This window comes from Cephus cinctus, unplaced genomic scaffold, assembly GCF_000341935.2.
Source record: "Cephus cinctus unplaced genomic scaffold, Ccin1 Ccin1_scaffold0160, whole genome shotgun sequence".
In the NCBI taxonomy this organism is placed as follows: Eukaryota; Metazoa; Arthropoda; class Insecta; order Hymenoptera; family Cephidae; genus Cephus; species Cephus cinctus.
The window spans coordinates 303942-326087 of record NW_014332886.1 but is presented as its reverse complement, the minus strand read 5'-3'; the positions used below and the strand labels follow the sequence as shown (position 1 = coordinate 326087).

The 22146-nt window shown below is 35.4% G+C and overlaps 1 protein-coding gene across 8 annotated transcripts in view; it reads left to right on the top strand.

The window, feature by feature from the left end:
* The window catches only part of LOC107263675 (synaptotagmin-7), a 201418-nt gene extending 179365 nt beyond the window's left edge, over positions 1-22053 (top strand). For all 8 annotated transcript variants that reach the window (XM_025081021.1, XM_025081023.1, XM_015731144.2 and 5 more), the window contains 7 exons: positions 4493-4655; positions 5883-6023; positions 12163-12310; positions 13049-13158; positions 14141-14309; positions 14465-14677; positions 15006-22053. In XM_025081021.1, coding sequence (XP_024936789.1) covers positions 4493-4655; positions 5883-6023; positions 12163-12310; positions 13049-13158; positions 14141-14309; positions 14465-14677; positions 15006-15106 — 1045 coding nt within the window. In that variant the 3' untranslated portion in view covers positions 15107-22053. The remainder of the gene's footprint in view (positions 1-4492; positions 4656-5882; positions 6024-12162; positions 12311-13048; positions 13159-14140; positions 14310-14464; positions 14678-15005) is intronic.
* The last annotated feature ends 93 nt before the right edge of the window (positions 22054-22146 follow it).

The window sequence follows — 22146 nt, the reverse complement described above, 5'->3', positions numbered from 1 at the left end:
AGCGGAACCATGCTCGATATATTGCATAACTTAATTAGAACGAAAATATATTTGGAGGGCTGTTTATTCTCAACAATTTTTAAGTCACTGTCATCTTCCATCTTGCTGATGAACATTTAATCCATGGAGGATGATGTATCTCATGTACAATCAATTATTTGTCAAGTAATACACGATGCCACGTTATACATATATTGACAGAATTGAGATATCGAGAGACTTGGATTCTAATAATGAATAATGAGATTCGTTTTAACGGCATTGTTCTCCACCCTTGAATAGGTCTGCGTACCAGGTCATCCAATTCTGATTTTATCCTCAATTCGCCCTCGGAGATTTTTCTTCGACGAACTTTGTCCTTCGTGATAATTGAACATACTGCTCCTGCATAGTCGCCATTGCGTTGTGGAATCACAAACCAATTTAAATGACGCAAATTGTTCGAGCAATATACAATGTATCGCATTCCTATCTACCTGGCTCTTTGAGAATAACAAGTTATTGTCGTTGTACAAAGAATAAAAAATGCATAGAACTTCGTGTATTTGTAAATTTCATTGAAAGAAAAAAAAAATGCCAATTCTTAGATATAAGATACAGCTGAGTTTGAGAAATTTCAAGCATCCCGATTTTCCACGCCTTGTTTTCCTTCCACAAAGCTTTTCTCCCCTTACTCACCTGAAGAAAGCATATTTTCGATATCTAACCCCCTTGACGATTGATTCAAAATTTTATGAATAATTCATCAAGGTTGTAAAAAAACTTGCTACCATTTGAAGATCTGCTTTTGTTAAAAAATCCACAATCATCGTCGATTATCTACTGAACCATACCTTAATACGAAAAATTTGCATTATCAATGATTGTTGCCATTTCCGAATATAAAATTCCTATTTATTGTACTGTAAAAAAAAAGATAAAATCTCTCGAGGATACTCTTTGAAATATTCATTATTTAGTCATTCATGTACCAAGGTACGGTGGTTTTGTTATTGTTAAAGAACAAATAATAAAAAAGAACAATTTTCTTGTTACAATTGACCAAAAAATGGGGCGTTAAATCGTTTCCCTTAGTTAAGTCAATAATGGATTATAGGAACGGATAATTCCTGCCTGTTGAAAATCCCAGGACGACGTATACATAGCTCGAAGGCGCCGCGGAAGATCGAAACTGCTGACGAGGAAGGCCTAGGAGTAGATGAAATTCTGTAACAGACCCTGGCAATGCGTTGACGAGGGTTACAGCCTGTACAAGAAAATGTCGTTCACGCAACTGAGTATCAACTGTCAACGCGTTAAATATATTACGGCAACCTTAATAAGCAAAATTACTAATATCGTCTTTGGGCTATTGCAGGGCGGATAAATTATTCTAATGAACCTAAGGGCTTACCGTCTCTATTTAGCGATACTTTGAACTAAATTTAACAACGGGAAATAAATAATAAAATTAGAACTTCATTATGTTGATTTTAAACATATTTATATTCGTTCCATTTATTGTGTCCTGAAAATATTTCGTACCTGCGTCTATGTTATTTACGTTGCTGTTTATTCCAATAATATACTAATTTATCTGGTTGACAGTATTGATATTAAATGGTAATCCAAATCATCCATAACGCCTATACATGACAAACGACAATAATTTGTCATCCGATCCATAACCTAAAATGATATTAGCCCATAACAACCAATTAATCTTGATGATCGAGCAAGCTATTGGTTTCTCGGCTGATTTGCTCTAATAGTTATATAACTGCGGTTATAACGCTGAATTGGTTATTAGGGATGCGGACGTCGTCTGCGTTACGACGCCGTAAGCTTCGACGGTGTGAAATTTTAGTTAACATTTCTTCTTCTCTATTCTCGTCCTTGGTTGCCATTTCAAATAAAATAAGTGACGATTATTGCACTTGCACACATAATAATAACCATACGTGCATTTATAATCATTATAGTTAAATATCAATTAGAATAATATTATTTATAAGGTGTATAAATATTAATCACATTAATTCCTAGTAGCTTGATGACGCATATATATTTTCTTCAAATATGGTGTGAGTATTGAATAAAGCGGTATAATATCGCTATGCTCAAGTGATACAATCAAATCGAACAAATTCATTTCGTATTTGAATGTACCGCAAGACGTTTAATTTCATTTGATTTTCTGTAAACCAAGTGAGTGTAAGAATTACGCATTGATTGTGATCCTTATTTTTTATGTGACAAAGGGCAACTGCAAAGCAAGTTGCGTTAAGGAGAAATCCGAAGAAAGATGTAGGAGAGGAAAAAATGATGGATATAGAAGGATGTGTGTAGAGAAAAGAAGAAGAGAAAAATAAAAAATCTTGTGAAAAAGCCCATTCCGGTGAGACATTGCCTCTCCTTAAAGGAGCTACTCCCCTCCGTGATCCAACTACGGACCGTTGTTGGGGTAAGCCCCTGAATCGCGAGGCCCAAGGAGAACCCCAGTAAAGGATAAGGATACAGTTGGACAACGGTTACTATAAACTACAGAAGTTATGTGAAAATATTGGGCGAAACCGTCTGCAGATCAAAAACACACAATCCGAGCCCGGCCTCCACGGACAGCGGGGACCCGCGACTATACGACTTTTGAAGGAGATTCCGAACTGTGACCAACTTTAGCCACAAACGTAAAACACAATGACGCGGATATGAATATACAAAAATAAGGTTTGTAGCAAGCTATAAGAAGGCATATGTGTAAATGCGTGGACTAAGCACTTTCGGATCATTTGGTCGCAGACGCAGAATATCGGAAACGGGAGCCAATCTCAAAACGCGATCGCCTCCGACCGAGTCGATCGCAACGAATCACGCGGGAGCAGCGACCGACCAAAGTCGGGAGATCCTGAACCTTTCCAGGACCGGAAGCCTAACTTTAGGTTTCTGGCGATTTAAACTAATTGCATTGTATTTATGAGGATTAAATATTAAAATGTCATAAAAAAATAATTATGTATCTCGGAACTTCAATAGCTGCGACTCCGAGATGGAGGAGCAACGTGAGCTCTAGAGCGGAGGCTGGAGTGTCTCATACATCATGAAGAACGACATAATCATATTTTTATACATGTTTTTTAACGAATTTTCGATTGCACACAAGGTTAAACAATTATTTTAATAATAAACAATAATATGACATCCAAATACAGCAAACAATCACCTGTAAAAATTGTATCTCCCTGAAGCCTAATATCAGGCGCTGAAGTGGCACCGTCTTTTTCTCGTAGTCCAACCCACTTACAAAGACAAAAATATTCTAGCAGTAAAATAATAAAATTCGTCCGAAAAAAAACCGGTCCTATAACTGGTTAAGATATTAAAAATTACACTTGAATCCTCCATCGCGTCTCGCCCACTCGCCGAAACTCGGGGCAGGTTTGAAGTAAGGAACCACGATAGTCAGCATTAGCAAACCCCCTTACTCGTCGATCAGCGCGCACAGCGTTCCCAGCAGAAGTGATTAGAAGTTACCAGGTGACTTTACGTGCACCCGATACGACAAGTAGAGTAGGAAATGCGAACGCAGACGGACGTGACTGCTCCCCTAGAGAATGCAGTAAGCGATGCCAGCGCCAACCAACGACACCCAACCGCTCAAAGCGTCTTGGTGTATTGGCTACGGAGTTGACAGTGATACCAAAGTGATATCACGAATAAGCAATAGCCCAGTGGCAGGCATGAGAAACTTAGGTAACACAAAAAAACAAAAAAAAGAATAAGAGAGGTAAGGGGTCTGAAGCAAATACATTCCCTGTATATCAGGCATTTCCCACCCGCCTCCCCTACGTCCAGGTACTGACATACGAACGCTGCCTTCGGAAATCATCGCCAATGTTCGGCATTCAGTCGTATTTACAGTAGGCCATATTATTTATAGCTGTCATTTGAATATTATTTATCACACGTTTGATTTATTCTTATATCATGCATATATATATCCTTTAGTAACTATTATACGGAGTGTTCTCACAGAGCTATTTAATAATAATTACAGTTTTATATATATATGTATATAATACATTAGGGTGTTTTTCTGGTCACAAAATTTCTATAACTGCGGTTATTCAGCTAATAAAAGTCAAAGGAAATTGAACGTCTAGCGCTACATTCAAATCTTAAATGATTTTGCTCGACTTAATTCTATCACTTGAATATAGCGATATAATGTTATTGTACAATACTATACTCAATACGTAAATCGGCATGTGTTCCGATCGGCTATCGATTTGAAGCTAGCAAGTTCACATAGATGGGTCAAATAATATTAAACTGTAACAAAGGTATCACTGACGAGTAGTGTACCTTCCATAAAAATTAATTTATGTGCAATATGCATAATACGCAATCTTAAACTAACATCAATAAAAAGCTGACTCTATAAAAATACATATCTACGATCCAAATTGTTGAGGCGAACTGAGTAACTGATGGAATATGATGTTATCATCTGCAGAACGACAGGCAGTCCTGGCAGCAAATCACCAGCAGGTGGTAGCGGTGGTCCTGGGGGCGGCGGAGGTGGCGGCGGTGGTGGCGGCGGTGCCGGAGAACCTCGCACGCCTACAGCAGGTCCACAGAACAAGCAACTTCAAAATGTTAAGGGTGATCATCCCTCAGTAAGTTTACTTCTGTTCACTTTATGCATTCGTTTTAGAGGAATTCGTTTTATGATATTTATTAAGACATCGTGCATTCGCGTGTAAGTATTTAACAGTTACTGTATACATATACAGTGTATGATGTAGTACGCTGACCATCGTGGATATCTTAGAGCGAAAATGTCCAGCAGGTAGTCGAAGCGACGATCCTCACTTCGAGACACCCATGACTCGGTGTAGAATGAAGAAAGTCTTGTGCCAAAGCAAGTGACAATCATATTTATCTGGATTGTATTCGAAAAAAGGTATTCGGAGAAAGTCGACGAAAAGCTCTAATATCACTGAATATACATTAATGATAATATTTCTTCTTTCGTATTACCATAGTCTGCCTTATAGCTAAACGATTTTCAATATTCTAACGTATTCTATGAAATCCTTCAAAATCCCTAAGAAATATCGTACGAATTGAACGTCGATTTTAGATTCCATTTCTGTTCTATCTTTTTTTTTTTCGTCCTCTCTTATTATATATTCATCTTTGCCATGTGGGAAATGAGGTCGATATTATATAATCAAATTAAATATGTTACCTAGAGTCTACACCTATTGTATTGATACTATGGTATTTTTTTCAATATGTTATACCAGAATCAGTTCAGTTGTCAGAGTATTTTAACGACGTGGGATGATTTTATTATTCCTTGCAATCTTGCGACAACGACACGATCTCTTGACTGCGAATGAATTTATTATTGAATTGAATTTAGTATTGAATTTACTTTTTTTTTATTCGTCACGTAATAAAGATATTCTCCGATTCTGTCTGTCGCTGGCAAAATATGAAAAGGTGAATTTTACGGGGTCGTGAATCAGTGAGAATTCACGTCCATTCGGAACAGCCTCGTGAGTTTTGGCTGTTTTACGAGAGGTAATTAACATAACTGCTACTCCGCAGTTGCCGTTTTATACTTCGTCGTATCTTAGATGATAGTATTCCTTTCCATGATTTGTTTAATTACTAATTAGGACTCGTCCATAATTCGGCAGAAAGTGGCTCCATTGGACTTCCTTTGTTTTGGACATTAACCGAATGAAATATTATGGTAACTTAATCTGAGATTTTACTACTGAATGTCTGTCAAGTTTTGTTACGTCAAATTATCCATGGACAATTTTAGAATGGTATTTATTGTACTTTTCTTTAATATGACTAATAATACAGTTTTATTCGTTTATTTGCAGAAAGCATTTTTGCAGAGCAGATCCATTTCGTTGGTCGACATGTACATCGACAATACAGAACCCAGTGAAAATGTTGGACAAATTCATTTCAGTTTGGAATATGATTTTCAAAATACCACACTCATTCTACGCATACTACAGGTGAGTTGTTTTGATGCATGTATTTTATTTAAAAACAATTTTCTATAACAAAAGTATTAAATTCGGTCGAAATCTGCAATCCCGGGAATTATTCTTTTATACGTAAATCGAATTGATGTACATACATTTTTAGCACGGTACATCTCTCCTATTTCTTCTTCCAGCAATATTTTTTCGCTCGTAGGCAATTTATTTCACAGAATGCCGCTTTATTGTCAAATGCCACGTACAGTATGGTTGCCGAGCTTGAGAGCTTTTTGTAACATTTCGGAACAGCGTACCACCGCAGTTCGAATGATGAATGACGTTTCTAACTTCCGACGTCCCGGAAATATTAAACGACGTGCATATGTTCCATCTGACTTATCAATATATCAATATGATTTTTCAGTTATTGGTTCATTCGATATAAAGTGAAGTATTAAATTATACGAATATTGATTATCAAATATATAATAATATCGTTGAAATTCACTCGTTCACGTATTAAAAATACACGTTTATCAAAGTTTCTAATAAAACGGTAAAATTGTCGAATTTTATTGTAATACGAATCCCTACTGGAAACGTGTCATCCCGAATTGTATCTATGTGTCCAATACCGTAAACAGAAAATATGGAAGTGATGCAAACATATTTTGACAATAAATGCACTTCGATATCGTATACGTGTAAAACATTTTTTTTATCTATCCGAAAATCACGAGAGAAAAAAATTATATACCGTAGCAAACTCGTCACGATCGAACGGAAGAGATCAGGTATGGTTGCACGGTAAAGTTCCATAGCAGATTCCTATTCCTCGGGGATTATGCCTCAGTGGTGAACGATTTGAAAACTTAGAGCGTTTCCGAGACAATCAAATAAATCGAATCCATCTTATATCTATATATGTATATAGGTATTATATGATCGAATATCTACAAATATCCAAGTAAAGCGTTTTCCTAAGCAATACCTCCCTTAAGTAACAGGTGTTATGAAAATTGTGCAATCACAACGGAAACTTGAAAAAAGTATTCATCATGTGGAAATACATATAAGTATTGCCGTTATCCATAAACGATATGCAAAGTGCTTGACAGGACTCGTCTCATTTCTTTGCTAAATATGTCAATCTGTTAATGTTCGTTTTCCAAGAATCTGAAAAGAAAAAGCGTTACAATAGAATCAGTAAAACAAACTATGGTGAACATTTGTCTTTCGAGAAATGTATACATGGCTACCAATCAATTTTGCCAATTTTTTACACTGCTGGATGGGTACATCCAGCAAGAGGTACAACATTAATCTTCCCATGTGAACATCGTCCCAATTGACCCTCGTTTAAACTTGAAAATTCACAATTGATTTTCTAATTGACATTTTTAGGATTTATTGTTTTTGTCGTTTCTACTAGATGAGAATCATTAAGAAGGTGACTCTACTTACATATGAACAAGTCTGTCCTCTTTTTGACAATTATTAATGCTTCTCAAACCCAAGGGTTCACATACTAACTGAGTCCTTGTTCTATTTTCTGGGATTTAGGACGACTCATTGAAGAATGATCGCAAATTATATGAGAAATCTGCAGTCAGATGATGCTAAGCCCACTTAAACTTTCCAGTATAATAAATTAATGGCTTCAATCTGCTACATTAGGCGAATGAAGCGTTTTCACTTATGTGAAATTAATTCCTACGACGAATTAGCATATTATGCAGTAAATATACCTATTAGTATGACTAATAACCGATAGCTGCTTTCTATTGTTATTTTACTGTATTTCTTGCGTAAAATTTCATGAAAGTTTTTCTTTTCATTTAAGTAATGAACATTGTAAGTTTGTAACTACTTGATACACTTAAAAATTCACTTGAATTTTTTTTTTATATAAAAATGTCAGTATTTTAGTAGTATATATATTTTTCTTAAACAGTTATTATGTATTTTGTAATATTTTTAAAGTGCGTATCAGAAGGTACTGTCAAATGTATAAAATAATGTATGAAAATTTTGAAATTTTTTTAATGATAAAATCAATGCATAGATAAAAACGTAATGTTCCAATATCGTACCTAATGACACCATCAACATTTTCATCGAGAATTGTAAATTTATTCAAGTCAACTTTTCGAGCTGGCAAAAGTTTCGGTCTCTTATATTCTAATAATAATCGCGTTCTTCATTATGAAATTTGCAATCTTATCTATTCTCTAGTGAAAATGTCTATTTTACCTTTCTCCCCTATTTTGATCTCTTATTAAAATTTTCTCAAGTTCTCTGCATCAGCAAAATACACAGTTCTATGTGGCCATTGACATGTGTAATTTGCACTAAATTTATCTATATTTTTTCTTAAGCTATTCCTTTATATCATTATTCACTTTGACATTATTGTAGGGCTAAGGTATAATTATAATTATTTTCAAATAAGTAACAAGGGGTCTATTAAAATTATTTCTCGTGTGCAATTTTTCTTTTCGTTTGATTAAACTTTTCTTCCTTTTCTTTCAATTTTTGATGTAGCGTGAAATGGAGTAACGCAACAGAAAGCGTCGATTTTTAGGAGTCGCGTAGAATCTAGAAACGCAACTGGGTGCGTAGACGAGAGCAGACGGTACCGAAAATGAACGGCCGCTCAGGCTGTGGATTACGGTAGAAAGGTTCGGATGAAGCGTAATGTAAATAGCACGAAATGCAGAGCGAACGATAACGTAAGAGAACGAATCAAAAGATAGAAAATAGGGATCCCTTCACCAATTAATAAATTGAGAATCCTCACCGGAGCTGCTTCAACTAATCCGTGGAGGTCGTGAACTGTATCCATAGGACACTCAGAGGCACAGCACTGCTCCTTATTAATTTTCCTCTTAATTTTCCGAGAGCGAACGCGAAAACTACACGACCGAGAACTTTCCTTACGGTATAGACAACGCGGCTAGAAAAACTATCAACTGATAACACGAGAGCGCGAGGCATCTCCAGGCACCTCCTCGGTGTCCCGAGATAGACTACTTTGACAATAGCCAATTTGGAGAACGAATTATTCTGATTGGTCGAAATCCCTTTAGCTAGTAACTACTATCCCCTTCTTCGAGTCGTCCCTTTAAACTGTATCGAGAGCAATGAGTAACTAGCACATTGGTTACGTCATAATTTGGGAGATCCCTCCATAACTGCTTCCCCAGCGAATAGGGCGAAAACAGAGCTCAACATCCTCAAATCGGGCACATTGAAGAACTTTTGTTTAAACTTTTTTTCGGCAATGCATTGTTTTAGAAATATTTAGCTGGGAAGTTTTCAAATGTACACACTGTATATAATTGCCATACAGATTGGTAATTTAAATGAAAATTACGTGTCTTGAATTTCCAGTAAACTCCTAATTGAAAGCTAAGCATTTTGATAAGTTCCAAGTAAAATCTGGAAATATCCTCGTTTGTATTTTCTTAAATGAGATTTACTTACCTATGTCCATTTCTAAAGATGTATTTATACATCTACTCATAAGGGATGTTGAAATAAATTTCCATCGAATTACCCTTATATATGGTAATGTCAACACTGAATAAGAAAAGAAATTTTGTAAAAATAATAAAACAATAGTGGCATCCTCCCCTTTGGAGAATAATAGTGACGCCACGATCAAATTATAATTAACCATTGTCTTAAGCACGACTATGGAGTAGCGTAAGAGCCTGATGTTTTCTTTAATAACGAACATGAATGAACTGTGACACGGCGGAAATTAAGGTGTTATTCTAGAGTTTCATTTAGCTGCTTTTTCTTGGCTCATGTTTCTGGCTCTACCTGTTGCATTAAATTAATGATCTTTGAGGGAGCAAAAGACAAATGTTTTACGTCATGATTCTCTATGGTTGCTGTATAATAGAAAAAAGAAAACTTAACATATAAGTCAGGATGAACCATTCACGTTTCCCGAAAATCCGGCGAAACTATTGAAGTCGATTGAATAACAATAATATCTGTCTTCACGACAGATTTCGCTTATTGATCGTTTAAATTTACAAATCACGATGAATGTTATTAATTACATGTCTGATGGTACAGCCAATTAAGCTTTATTGACGTTATCGATTTACAAAAAAAAAAAAGAAAATGAAATTGTAAAATGCATACATAGTATATATTTTTAACGACTCTATTTTTCTCTGCATATTCAGGTTGCAACATTCGTCCTATATTTTTTATACTACTCTCTGTGATTGCTCTCCTTACTAGTAAACGCTCCGCAGGACCTCAGTGTCTAATTGTATTTTCTTCAAAGTCCTAGTAGTACACGAGTAGAATCAGTGAAGACCGGGGACCGAAAAGTTTAGTTGGCGGATGTTTCCTAAAGATTCTATCTTGCGTGCTCGTCATTCGCAAGGAGAATATATAGAAAAAGTTACTAGGCTGAGTAACGACGTTATACCGACTTTAATTATAATTAACTTATATACTACAAGTAGATATAAGCAGGTTACTCGGGTCATAAATACTCCACGATTCCTAATCATGATCAGCGTTAGGTACAATACAGTTGTGTTTTCGGCAGCCTTTTAGCCATTTTTGTAGACGCCTGACGTCAGGCTACCGCGCAAACACGACAGCACAGCGCCTGATGTATCTCTACAACAATGTCCACTAACAAGACTGCAAACCAAGACGAACAGTTTAATTTGTACAAGACTGCGTAACTATAATGCAATTAAGATATTAAACAAGTTTGTTGTATTATGAGGTAGTTGATAAAGGGCACATACAAAATCTGTATAGTATAAATCCAATATTTAGTGTAATTATTGATTTTGATCGTATCTTGTCCAAGACCGATTGCTTTTGCAAAACATTTTGTAGATTGTCATCAATAGCAATTTGTATGGCCAGAAAATATATTTGTTGGTATATCTCGTTTCTTGGCCTAGATTACAAGGCGATACAAATTGATAACTATAAACTTGTGAAATTAATAATACTCTACATTGGTCTCTGTATCGTTATAGGCTTTATATAAGACATCGAATGCGGTATCGTTTAGCTTTATAGTAACTCGTAAAGAAAGATTATCTTTTTATGCTGATACCGCCGGTATTTCAGTTAGGGGCTCATTGCCTGAGTTGGTAGGAGATAAAAACTGGTGTGAAATGTCATTAAAAGTTGGTCGTTGCTGTAAAGGTAATCGTTTGAAATATTAATTATACACGATATTTCACGGAGGCCCGATCATCCCTTTATGCGAAAATTAAGATTAACATGAGCTAACAATACGACCCTGAATGTTTATAATTATTTTGTATACTTTTATATTTATAAACGTATTTAACATTCACATATATCTTTATTATATTATACAGGGTGATCACTAAAAGACTGAATGATATAAAACAAAAACTCCTTCAAACCCTTCAATCTTTCAGTGGCTACTTCATTGAATCTTATTAAAGTTTAAATATAAATAACGAGTTGATTTTCGATTTTATTGTAAGGATTTTGTTATTATTATTTATTTTATCTACGTCCCTTAAAAAAGCCACGGAGACCACCCTATTACAGAAAACATTTTTCGTTGGACGGGATTTGTGATGTTTATCTCAATACTGTGCGTTAAACTTGTTCCGTTTGTTTCATAACTCTTTACATGTATTTTCAATGCGAACACTTACTGATTTGATTTTCTTAAAACTTTCGACCTTTTATTCAAAGTTACAACATACACATACTAAAACTTCTCGTGCACAAGTGCGCGGTGACATAAGTAAAACGTACGAGTCTTGGAAACAAGAACGTCGTGAAGTAATACATATGTATTCAAAGAAACATTTCAGAGTTCGTAAGAAGGATGTTGTTCGTCAGTGAAAAATAAGGGAAGAAAGACACCATAGCGCTTTCGTCGCTGTAAACAAACACATAAATCCTCTTACAGGTACAGTTTAAAAATATCGCGGTTCACTCAACTCACAATTGTTATCCGTCGCTAATACTGCTGTCTAGCAATTTAAGTGTTTTGAATTACCCGCGTAAAATTCAAATTTCCAAAATTTTTCTTTTGAATCATACCATACGGACATACACTTTATATTTGTTTTATACAATCATTTCATATAGTATTCAGAGACTCGAATGAAATCTGACTTTGTGAATATGTTTGCAGGGAAAGGATCTACCAGCGAAGGATCTATCAGGCACTTCCGATCCCTACGTAAGAGTGACTTTACTTCCTGACAAGAAGCATCGCCTCGAAACGAAGATCAAAAGACGAACCTTGAATCCAAGATGGAACGAAACCTTTTACTTCGAAGGTAACGAAATCTTACGACATCATATCGTACTTAACTTTAGAACTTCACAATCTATCCTTATATACGTATAAATTTCTGTCGCTTCGGATATCTTTGTTACTGGCATTGTTTGATCTTTGGAAGATTTCCAATGCAAAATTCTCATCTTCTGCTACTCCGTTTTTCTTTATACAGCTTGTGCTCCAACCCTAGTACGTAGCTACTATAGCATCTCGAGATCTTACGTATCCTGTAAGATGCTCTCGCCACGTAAACACGAATAACGCGTCACGTGACATCGAGGAGAGTAAATATTTCTTTTTCTAAAGTAACAGCTTCTTGGCGGGCGAGGGAGCCTGCGGGAAAAAACAGAAGAGGATCATCCTTTCATAGTATCAACAGTATAGGATCACGAAATGTGCTCGCAGCAGTGTGAATATTTTATCTTGAGAACCAAGTGGGATTTGTTCACATCCATTTTCATGTGAATTAGATAAAAGTATATTTAGCACTTGTAAGATTTTACTCTTCCCTTTTTTTATCTTATTTACCAAGTCGCATCTCTCCGCGCGAAAGGTCAAATTCAAAGAAAACGGCCGACAGGTATATCTATTCGAAATTTTATCCACGTAACTCGACGCTAAGGGACCACACGGAAAAGTTTTCGATTTATTATTCCAAACGCATTTCAACACTCGTGCATACTCAAAGTTTTTCGCGTGGCTAACAATTACTTGAATCTCTTGAAAATGTCCGCAGGTTTTCCAATTCAAAAGCTGCAGAGCAGAGTCCTCCACCTTCACGTCTTTGACTACGATCGATTTTCAAGAGACGACTCCATAGGGGAAATGTTCTTACCGCTTTGCCAGGTAATTTCCTTTGATTTTCCGATCACGTAGAGACTGTAGCCGCTATAGTACTATTTACTTCCAAGAATATTAGCGATTTCGGTTAAGGTCTTTAAAGCTAGTAATTAAGTTCATATGTCGTCATTACCTCTAATTTTATTAGACATCGAAATTCTACAGTACCAAATGAGTAGCCTACTGCACCTGACCTATCCTAGCCTATCACTATTATCACGTACATGCATATACGTCATAAAAATACAAAAACAATATTCTAGTAGTATTTTTTAAAGAAATTAAAAACATGCTTTTTCAAAAATTTCGTTGTGATTATTAATTTCGAAATAATTTCGAAATATCGATACTACAAACGTACAATATAAATTATGTATACCCACATAGATAATACTTTTTAAAAAATGCTGACAAAAGCTGTAAGATGAAATATACGTATATTTATTTTCGTCTATGACTATACTGTAATCATATGTGTAACTATATAGTAATCCGCCAGGCAAACTCTATAGACGTGTAGACATTTATTGCCCAGGCGTAGAGAGCGTTGTACTCCGTAAGGGACGAATCGCATTCATGGATTCCGCTGCCAATAATGTAAACCTAGGCACGTTAATATGATTACACAAGAGGATAGGCAACACGCCCCTAGAGATTAAACGACCCTCACGAATCAGCCAGTGTAGCTACAACAGCTGGGAACATCCATCTGGACCATAATTTTTTGCGTTTCCATCCCTTTCCTTTATTTCCTCCTCGTTTTTGCACACGGTGCGTGATATATTATACTAATGTGATGTGAACCAAAAGTAACTTAACGTACGCTGGTCCTCTCTTTGACGCATTCGCACTCTACATGGGCCCAAGTCACATAGAAACGGACAGCGACATGTAAAGGGATACAATGTGAAAGAGAGAGAGAGAGGGAAAATAAGGAAAAGGAAGACAGGTGATATGCATTAAATTGAAAAAAATATTTTTGTCCCAGGTCGATCTCTCAGAGAAACCGTCGTTCTGGAAGGCATTAAAGCCACCAGCTAAAGATAAATGTGGCGAACTTTTATGCTCGCTGTGTTATCATCCCAGCAATTCGACTCTGACGTTGACGTTGCTGAAGGCCAGGAATCTCAAAGCCAAGGATATCAATGGAAAATCCGGTGAGTGAATCAGAACGTTCTTATGCGTCGATATGTCGCGAAAAGAAGTAGAATAAAAAGATGTAAAAATCTGTCTTCTGCTGTTCTTCTTTTGAGTGATTCATCTTGTGCTTCTTTTTGTTCATGCTTGTGACAACTTTCATTTATCTCGACAGATCCGTACGTGAAGGTATGGCTGCAATTCGGTGACAAACGAATAGAGAAACGCAAGACGCCGATTTTCAAGTGCACGCTTAATCCCATTTTCAACGAAGGATTTTCTTTCAATGTACCATGGGAGAAAATCAGGGAGTGCTCCCTTGATGTCATGGTTATGGACTTTGACAACATTGGTCGAAATGAACTTATCGGACGGATTCAGCTTGCTGGTATGCTTTCATTTATTTGGAAATACTTACGTATTTACGTTATATTTAATAAAATTGAATACCCACTATCGTGCTGTAATTATCAAAAGAATCAATGATCTATTGCATATTTTGTTAATTATATTAATTGTACGGCTAATGCGATAGTAGCTAAGAATAAGTAAGCCCACAGAATGTTACAAAAGTGTCCTGGCTTTATAATCTTAGAAACTATGGGGTCGTCTTATCCTTGTAAGGAAACTTACTCAAACTCTTCCGACTTTGAATCCACATGATTTTCCAACCACAATCACTCGATCGCTAATGCATTTTCTTTCTATTATTACAGGTAAAAACGGCAGTGGTGCGAGCGAAACGAAACATTGGCAAGATATGATCACAAAACCGAGGCAAACCATCGTTCAGTGGCATCGTCTCAAACCTGAGTAAACAGAAATATCCAGCAGCGTTCTTCCCCAAAAATTTCATTATTCTTGTTTTTTTTCAATTTCGAAATCTGAATCGCTTTCGCCTGTGATGTTCTAACGAATTTTGGGTATTCAGCGAGACGTAAATAATACGATCATTGCTCATTGGGAGTCCTGAATAAAAGTACCGAGAATGTAAAAGTATTCAAAGGAAGTTCGTTCCTTCCAAATTTCATTTCTTACCACTACAGTCGGTCTTATTTCATTTTCAGTCTAGATCTCATTTATCGAGAGCACAATAGCAATGAGAAAGATTCTCCCAAATATCCTAAGCACACAAAAATTCTTCGTCTAGCCTTATTAACTTACGACATTAACCAATGCGAACAGTGGTCATTTGTTGATGGCTAACTGTCAAGAAAAATTAATATCTTATTTTAATTACGAAATATTTATTTGCACAGATCTGAAATATAATGTCAATAATACTGCGAGTAATGGTTAGTGTAAAATAATTCCATATTAAACACTGAAATTTTGCTTAGAATTATATTTATGTACGATATGGTGCGTATTTCAATATAAGAAATACCAACGACATTACAGTTGAGATATTGCTGCATCGCGAAATGCAATTTAAGTTACAGCATTGCAATACTTGTTGCGTCAGTGTATGCTTAGGACTGTCGCGCGTGCGCTTAGACAAAATGGAAATTTAAAACTCATACATCCATTACTATTTTATTTATTTGATTAAACCATTCCAGCGTGAGCGGCATTAGATCGATAAGAGCTTTTAACCCCACTCTACCTCTTTCCGCTCGAACAATCTTGCAACTTCCAAGGATACCAATGACAACCGACTTTCAAATATTGTGGAAAATTACGAATGACGAAGTCTCAGTGTCTCGCGTTACCATGCCCATAAACGGAAAGCCAAATTCACGAAAAGATGAGTTACAAATTTTTGGGAAAATGAAACATCGAAAATACCAAGGTACTTCGTGCGGATACCGTTCTCACTCATGGAGCCACGAGTGGATGAACTTTCTTTCAGAAAAAAAGAAAAAGAGAACAAACAAGAAAACAAAGAAATGTCTAATCTCATAAATACAATGAATTCAGTGGAAAACATGATAAACTTTTCATTATCCGCGTGTACCGAGTGTTACGTAACGAAGTTTTCCTTTGAAAATTCAAAAACGCATTCGCGTCACCCGTTCCGTAAATTGTTGCAAATGGGAGCCTAGAATCAGACAGTTTCTTATTGCGAGTTTCCCAACTGGCAGATATCCTTCGTTTGAGTATTAGGCTAATCTATCGTCAATTCGACCGATTGATTACAGTCATTGATCACGGGCTCCCTAATCAACCAGCGATGATTCCTAGTGTTGCCAATATTTTTTTTATTTCTATCGAACGAGACGGAACGTTCCGAAGGGACGAAGAGACCGAGCGTAACGATCGATTTTTGCCCATGACGGCCAAATATCGAGCTATCGATTGATTATTGGCCAGTGTTATCGCGTTCGTCGAAAACCGGAAGGATATACGATGAGAATATGTTCTTTTACGTCAACTACGTGTTTTTAAGATTAGCTGACGATCGGGATTTCGACACTGAACTGATTCGAACGAATCACTGGCACATAACACTTGACTATTAATAGCAATCGACAAAGGAAAGATATTTTTGACGGAACTTTTGTATTGAGAAACGAGACATTTTTTGGGGAATTTCAAACAATAAATTGTGATCGGTGTACCTTATTAAATACACTAACAATATTATTAATATTGTACTTGGTAATCTGCTGTTGTTAACAATAAGCTACGTTTACCCCCCGTACGAATTCACATGCGAATTCGCGTGGTGTTGTCAGATGACATTCACTGTCTTACGACAGTCATTTCGAAATTTATTATACAGTAGTAAACGAGACTTTGAATTAAGTAACTACTAAGTTTCGCTATTTCTTTTGTATCTCACGATCTTTTAAAAGTCTAAACATAGCTGCTCGCGATCGCGAATCATCGAGTCACTAGATTTTATCCTTAAAGTTTTTTTCCTTATGTTTCCACATATTAGTGCGAGAACCCACGACAAACAAAATTGTCCTTTCCTTTCGTGTATTCTTATATCGTTACATTGATATACTGTATAGACATTTTGATAATTACGTTATGTACTTGTATCGAAAACCTGATTGAAGTCTCCTCACGTAACTGCAGCAGAATCTCCTATTGTGTACTATATTGCTAAAGTATACACGAGGAAAAGATATACAGTAGCGTTTAGTACTTAAATTAAAGTAATTAGTTTACAGTATAAAATCCAAGTATATTATAAGTAAATGGTTATATATATGTATATATAAATACATTTACATACACATATATAATAATATATACACGCGTATATGTGTATGAATTTATTAATATATATATGAATACATATATATATATATATAAATAGATATATATTGCAGAAATATTGCGTAGCACAAAGGATTAAATAATATTTGTATGTTGTAGCCTGTATATACACATATTATACAGATTATTGCCCGGTTTATTGAACGCCCGTAAAAATCATTATATTCACGGAAAGGAAAAGAACTACTATAGATTCATGTATGGTTCTGGTGAATGGCGCGAAATTTGAAATAACATCAGGATCAGTCACGCTGTAACGAAAGTGTTGGGAAGTCTATCAGTGACCGTGTTACCCGTATTAATTTCAAAGATAATACCTCGAAAATTGACACTTCATAATTATCAGTTAATCGTTAACATTGATTTATTGTAATTTTAACGTTTGTTGAAGAAACTGGGCCGCACACTGCTTAAGTATCTAGGATAAACACGGAAAAAAATATAACTCGTTATAGGTATAATTAATTTGTATCGTTAAAAACCGTAAGAAATGTTCGATGTTAACCAAAGTTGTTGCGCTTTCATCCATTGCGCAGGACGAAAATACGTTCATTTGAAAATTTCGAAGGCGGAAATGACGAACAGAGGAGGAGGCTGCGCGCGTTCCTCTCGTCAGCTGTATCGCGACAAATCTGTACATTTAACATATACTACGTACCTACTCAGGACAAAGTACAGTTAAGAAAAAAAGAGTATGTAACTACTGACTACGCGTATTTTGCCCAATGGAAAGTGCAGGCTAATGATCCGTCGGTGCTTTTCAGTGTATTTGTGTAGTTTTTATTTCGAGCAATTAATTATATTACGCCACAAAACGTGCGAGACTACTGAGCAGAATCTAATAATTTTAGCGCTGATATTTTTACGTGGATGCGACGTTACTATTGCAGCAAACAAAGGATAAATATACAATATGTATAAATGTATAACTGTATACGTAACTGTATGAAAATATTTTCGTTCTCTATTGACGACACGATCAACTTGTTTCCTATGCTGGTCGTTTCAGTCATTTGGAAAAGAGCGCCAAGACGGAAGTGTCTACGATACACGACACGTGAATCGAGTCAGTTTAAAAACAGCGATTAGCTGATTAGCTTCTCGGAAGTCTTATTTTGAAGTTTTCATCATACAAAAGAGTAGTATACTATATGTATGTAATTACGTGACGAAAGCACGCGGTCGATTCGAATTGCGATATTTTTGCTGCGCAATGAAAAATCTAGTGAGATATGTAGCTAATGTCTGTTTCCGAAGTATAACGTGTATAAGTTTAAAAAGGGAGAAAAAGCAAGAAGTCTATAATAGCATATACACAAACACAATCTCTTACACACATGCGCACACAGATACACAGAAGACACATAATCAAGCTGTCGATACAGTAGGATTGTTTGTAGCCTGATTATGTCTACAAGTTTGTAGGAAAAAAAAGAGACGAAAAACAAAAAATGAACATGGAGAAACGATGAAAAAAAAAACTTCTACGCGGAACCTCGAATAAATCTTTATGCTCTGAAGAGATAATCACCTTAATGCTCTCCTTCCATAAAAGTATTTTTATATGTCGTCAATTTAAATTTTACTTACTTCTGATTAATCGCATAAGAACGAACGTGCATTCTTCATTAAACGTGGCAGGAATCGAGAAGGAAATTGAAGTCATGGGTACTTACGTGGAACATTGCTGTAATAGGCAGAATTTGACCCAGAAAAATCAAACTATTTAAAAATAAATGCTTATCTCGGTGTCTCAGATAGATTTCCGATTGCGAGTCATTTCTTTTCACTCTTATCGTATTCTATCAGCGTGCAAACCGATCGAATATTCCTTTGAGACGCGCAACGCACAATTAAACGAAACGAAATTAAAGGAAAAGCAAAAGAAATTGTGCATCATTCTTTTCAGAGCGTGAAGCCATTGTCATACAATGAAAACGTACCTTGCGATGGCATAGTCTGATCGTTGTCTAGCAAATTAAACATGAATAAATTAAAAGCTGACAAGCCGAGTTATCTAGTTTTCATTAGATCGAGATAGTTTTTTGTTAGACAAAAGCTCAAGTAGCTGAATTGACCTAGTTATATGCGTATACGTATATGCGTATAGAGGGTGTTCGAAAACTGCGCATCAGATTAGCATAACATTGTTCTTTATCGCAAACGAAATCGAAAAGTCCTTCACCATTTCTTTGTTCAATATGTAATTCATGAATTATAATCAATTAAATTCAACAGATAATAAGTACAACTTATTTGGTGCGTTAGGAAGGAGTCACTCGCGCCACTCACGGACGCACGACTAATTACATCACGCTTATGACTGGCTCAATTGAATTATCAATAACTCGGTAATTACGTATTGGACGGAAAAATTATAAAAGACTTTTAGATTCAGTTTTTTACTAGGAGTAGCGCTACGCTAATCCTTTGCGCCATTGTCTGGACACCCTATTGTATTACACGCATCAATATGCGTAATACCGATTCGTATGTATACGTATGCACATACGCGTGACGAGCTAATATTGGCGAGTGTGTCCCTCATAAATGCATATCTCCATCATTCGCAAAAGCCCAACACAATGTATGCTTTAAGAATAGGACTGATTGGCAACTATTAACATTGATCGTTAAAGAGGCATTAAATTTGGACTGTACTATTTTATTATAATTAAATCATAGTCGTTAAGTTTTTCGAAACATTTGTGTAATTGGTCAATGACTCTGAATATATTTAAAAAAAAAAATTTAATTAATTGACTCGTAAAGTTTCGTTATGATCAATAACTATGATTTTATGAACACTGCACGAACATATTGTATTCATTGATCTGCATATCTGCAAGGGGGGAACAATAGTAACGAAAATTCGTACCACGAAATTGATTAATTATCTTGGTCCTCTTCTTAGAAACACGCATGAATATCGCCATAATCAGTCGTAATTACGAGAGAATTGTTATCTTATGTCAAGCCAAGTGTCTATCGTATATCAGCAAAGTATCATGTACTAGTGTGTTAAATCATACAGTCTGCGCCTGAATAACTCTCTATTTCTCTTTTATGTAGTCCCACTTTTTTATACACAATCGTGAACATTAAATCCTAGTAAAAAATCTGCTCCGTTGTGTCGGACTCTGTGGAAGATCTGAAACTGTTTATTGGAATACGAGCATTTTATAGAAACTTGAACAGCGAGGCATGGGTTATTATGACAAATGGAATGGTTGCAAACAAAAGTGAACTGCAATTATATATAAATATAGATATTACATAATTAGTGTTGGGTTCTTATATTATTATATTTAGAGTTCTCGCATATACAAGATATACAATGATTCCAGATTACCTTTATTATGCAAATGTCTGCTGTAATATCAAAAGCAAAAGAGATGAAAACGTATGAATGACAATAGCAGTAACTAATCTTATTTTCTACATAAATTAATTAACAAAATACGTAGTTCATTTTTTAAGAAATGTTTGATTTTTAAGACTGCCATATCAGGTCTTATGGTAAATTAATCAAGTGGCAACTTGATATTATATTGATTTATAAGATTTATAAGATACTACGATATGAAATAGCTGACTTAAAATGTACATTTTTGGTTTTAAATGAATCATACGAATTGTGTCAAAATGTTCTATTCTGAATCTCTAAAAATGAATTGAAACAGTATTAATTCATTTAATTTTCTATTTTTTATATATAAAAAAGAAATTCCGGTAATAACCGTGTGACAAAAGTAATCCAGAATCGTCGAATATCTCGTGAGTCAATTGTTTATCATAATATAATTCGGATGTTATCTTCTTATTACGAAAATGTATTAAATTTTATGTAAAGCATAGCGCATTATTAATTTCGTTCGTCGAATTAATAAAATTTAATTGAGCATATTATATAGACAATTCAGAGAAAGCGCTGAGAAAAGAAATACCGACACAAAAGTTACACTATATGCGAGGCGCAGACTGATTCTGAAATTACTGTAGTGCCTGAGAAATATTTATTCTCTGTATCCATACTCTGACAGTACATGTAACGTTGTTGAACGAAGCCCCATAAATAGATATAAAAAAAAGGATCCATTGCAGGATATTAAAAGGCAGTACTTATCTCTTATGATTGGAAATATCTATTATTTAAGTTGGTGAACGGTTGAGGGATCGGAAATTCATAACAGACATTTTACTATCTCATCTTGCATTCACTGTAATGTATCAATTTATTAATCTTTGACATTTCAAGTATAATTAACAGTATATTTATTAAAAGAGTAAAACTATCCTTAATGAAATATAGACTATTTTATTTATATCGTTAATGTTATATGTTCGGATCTATTTAATTGCTATGTAAAGGTAGTAAAATTTCTGATCCTGAAATTTTAAATCCCTCATTCGGAAATACTAAATACAAATAAGATTCAGCCCACTGTACTCGGTCCACTGAATACAGGCCCATGGAAATGTAGCATAATAGTGTTAAGGATCGAAGCAAAATAAATTATTGTATGAAACGTTTGTGGAAAACTTTATATTCATATCCTATACTTTTACTTGATAACCTATTGCAAAAAGCGCTGTGTGATTTGATAATTATGCATGTAAACAAAT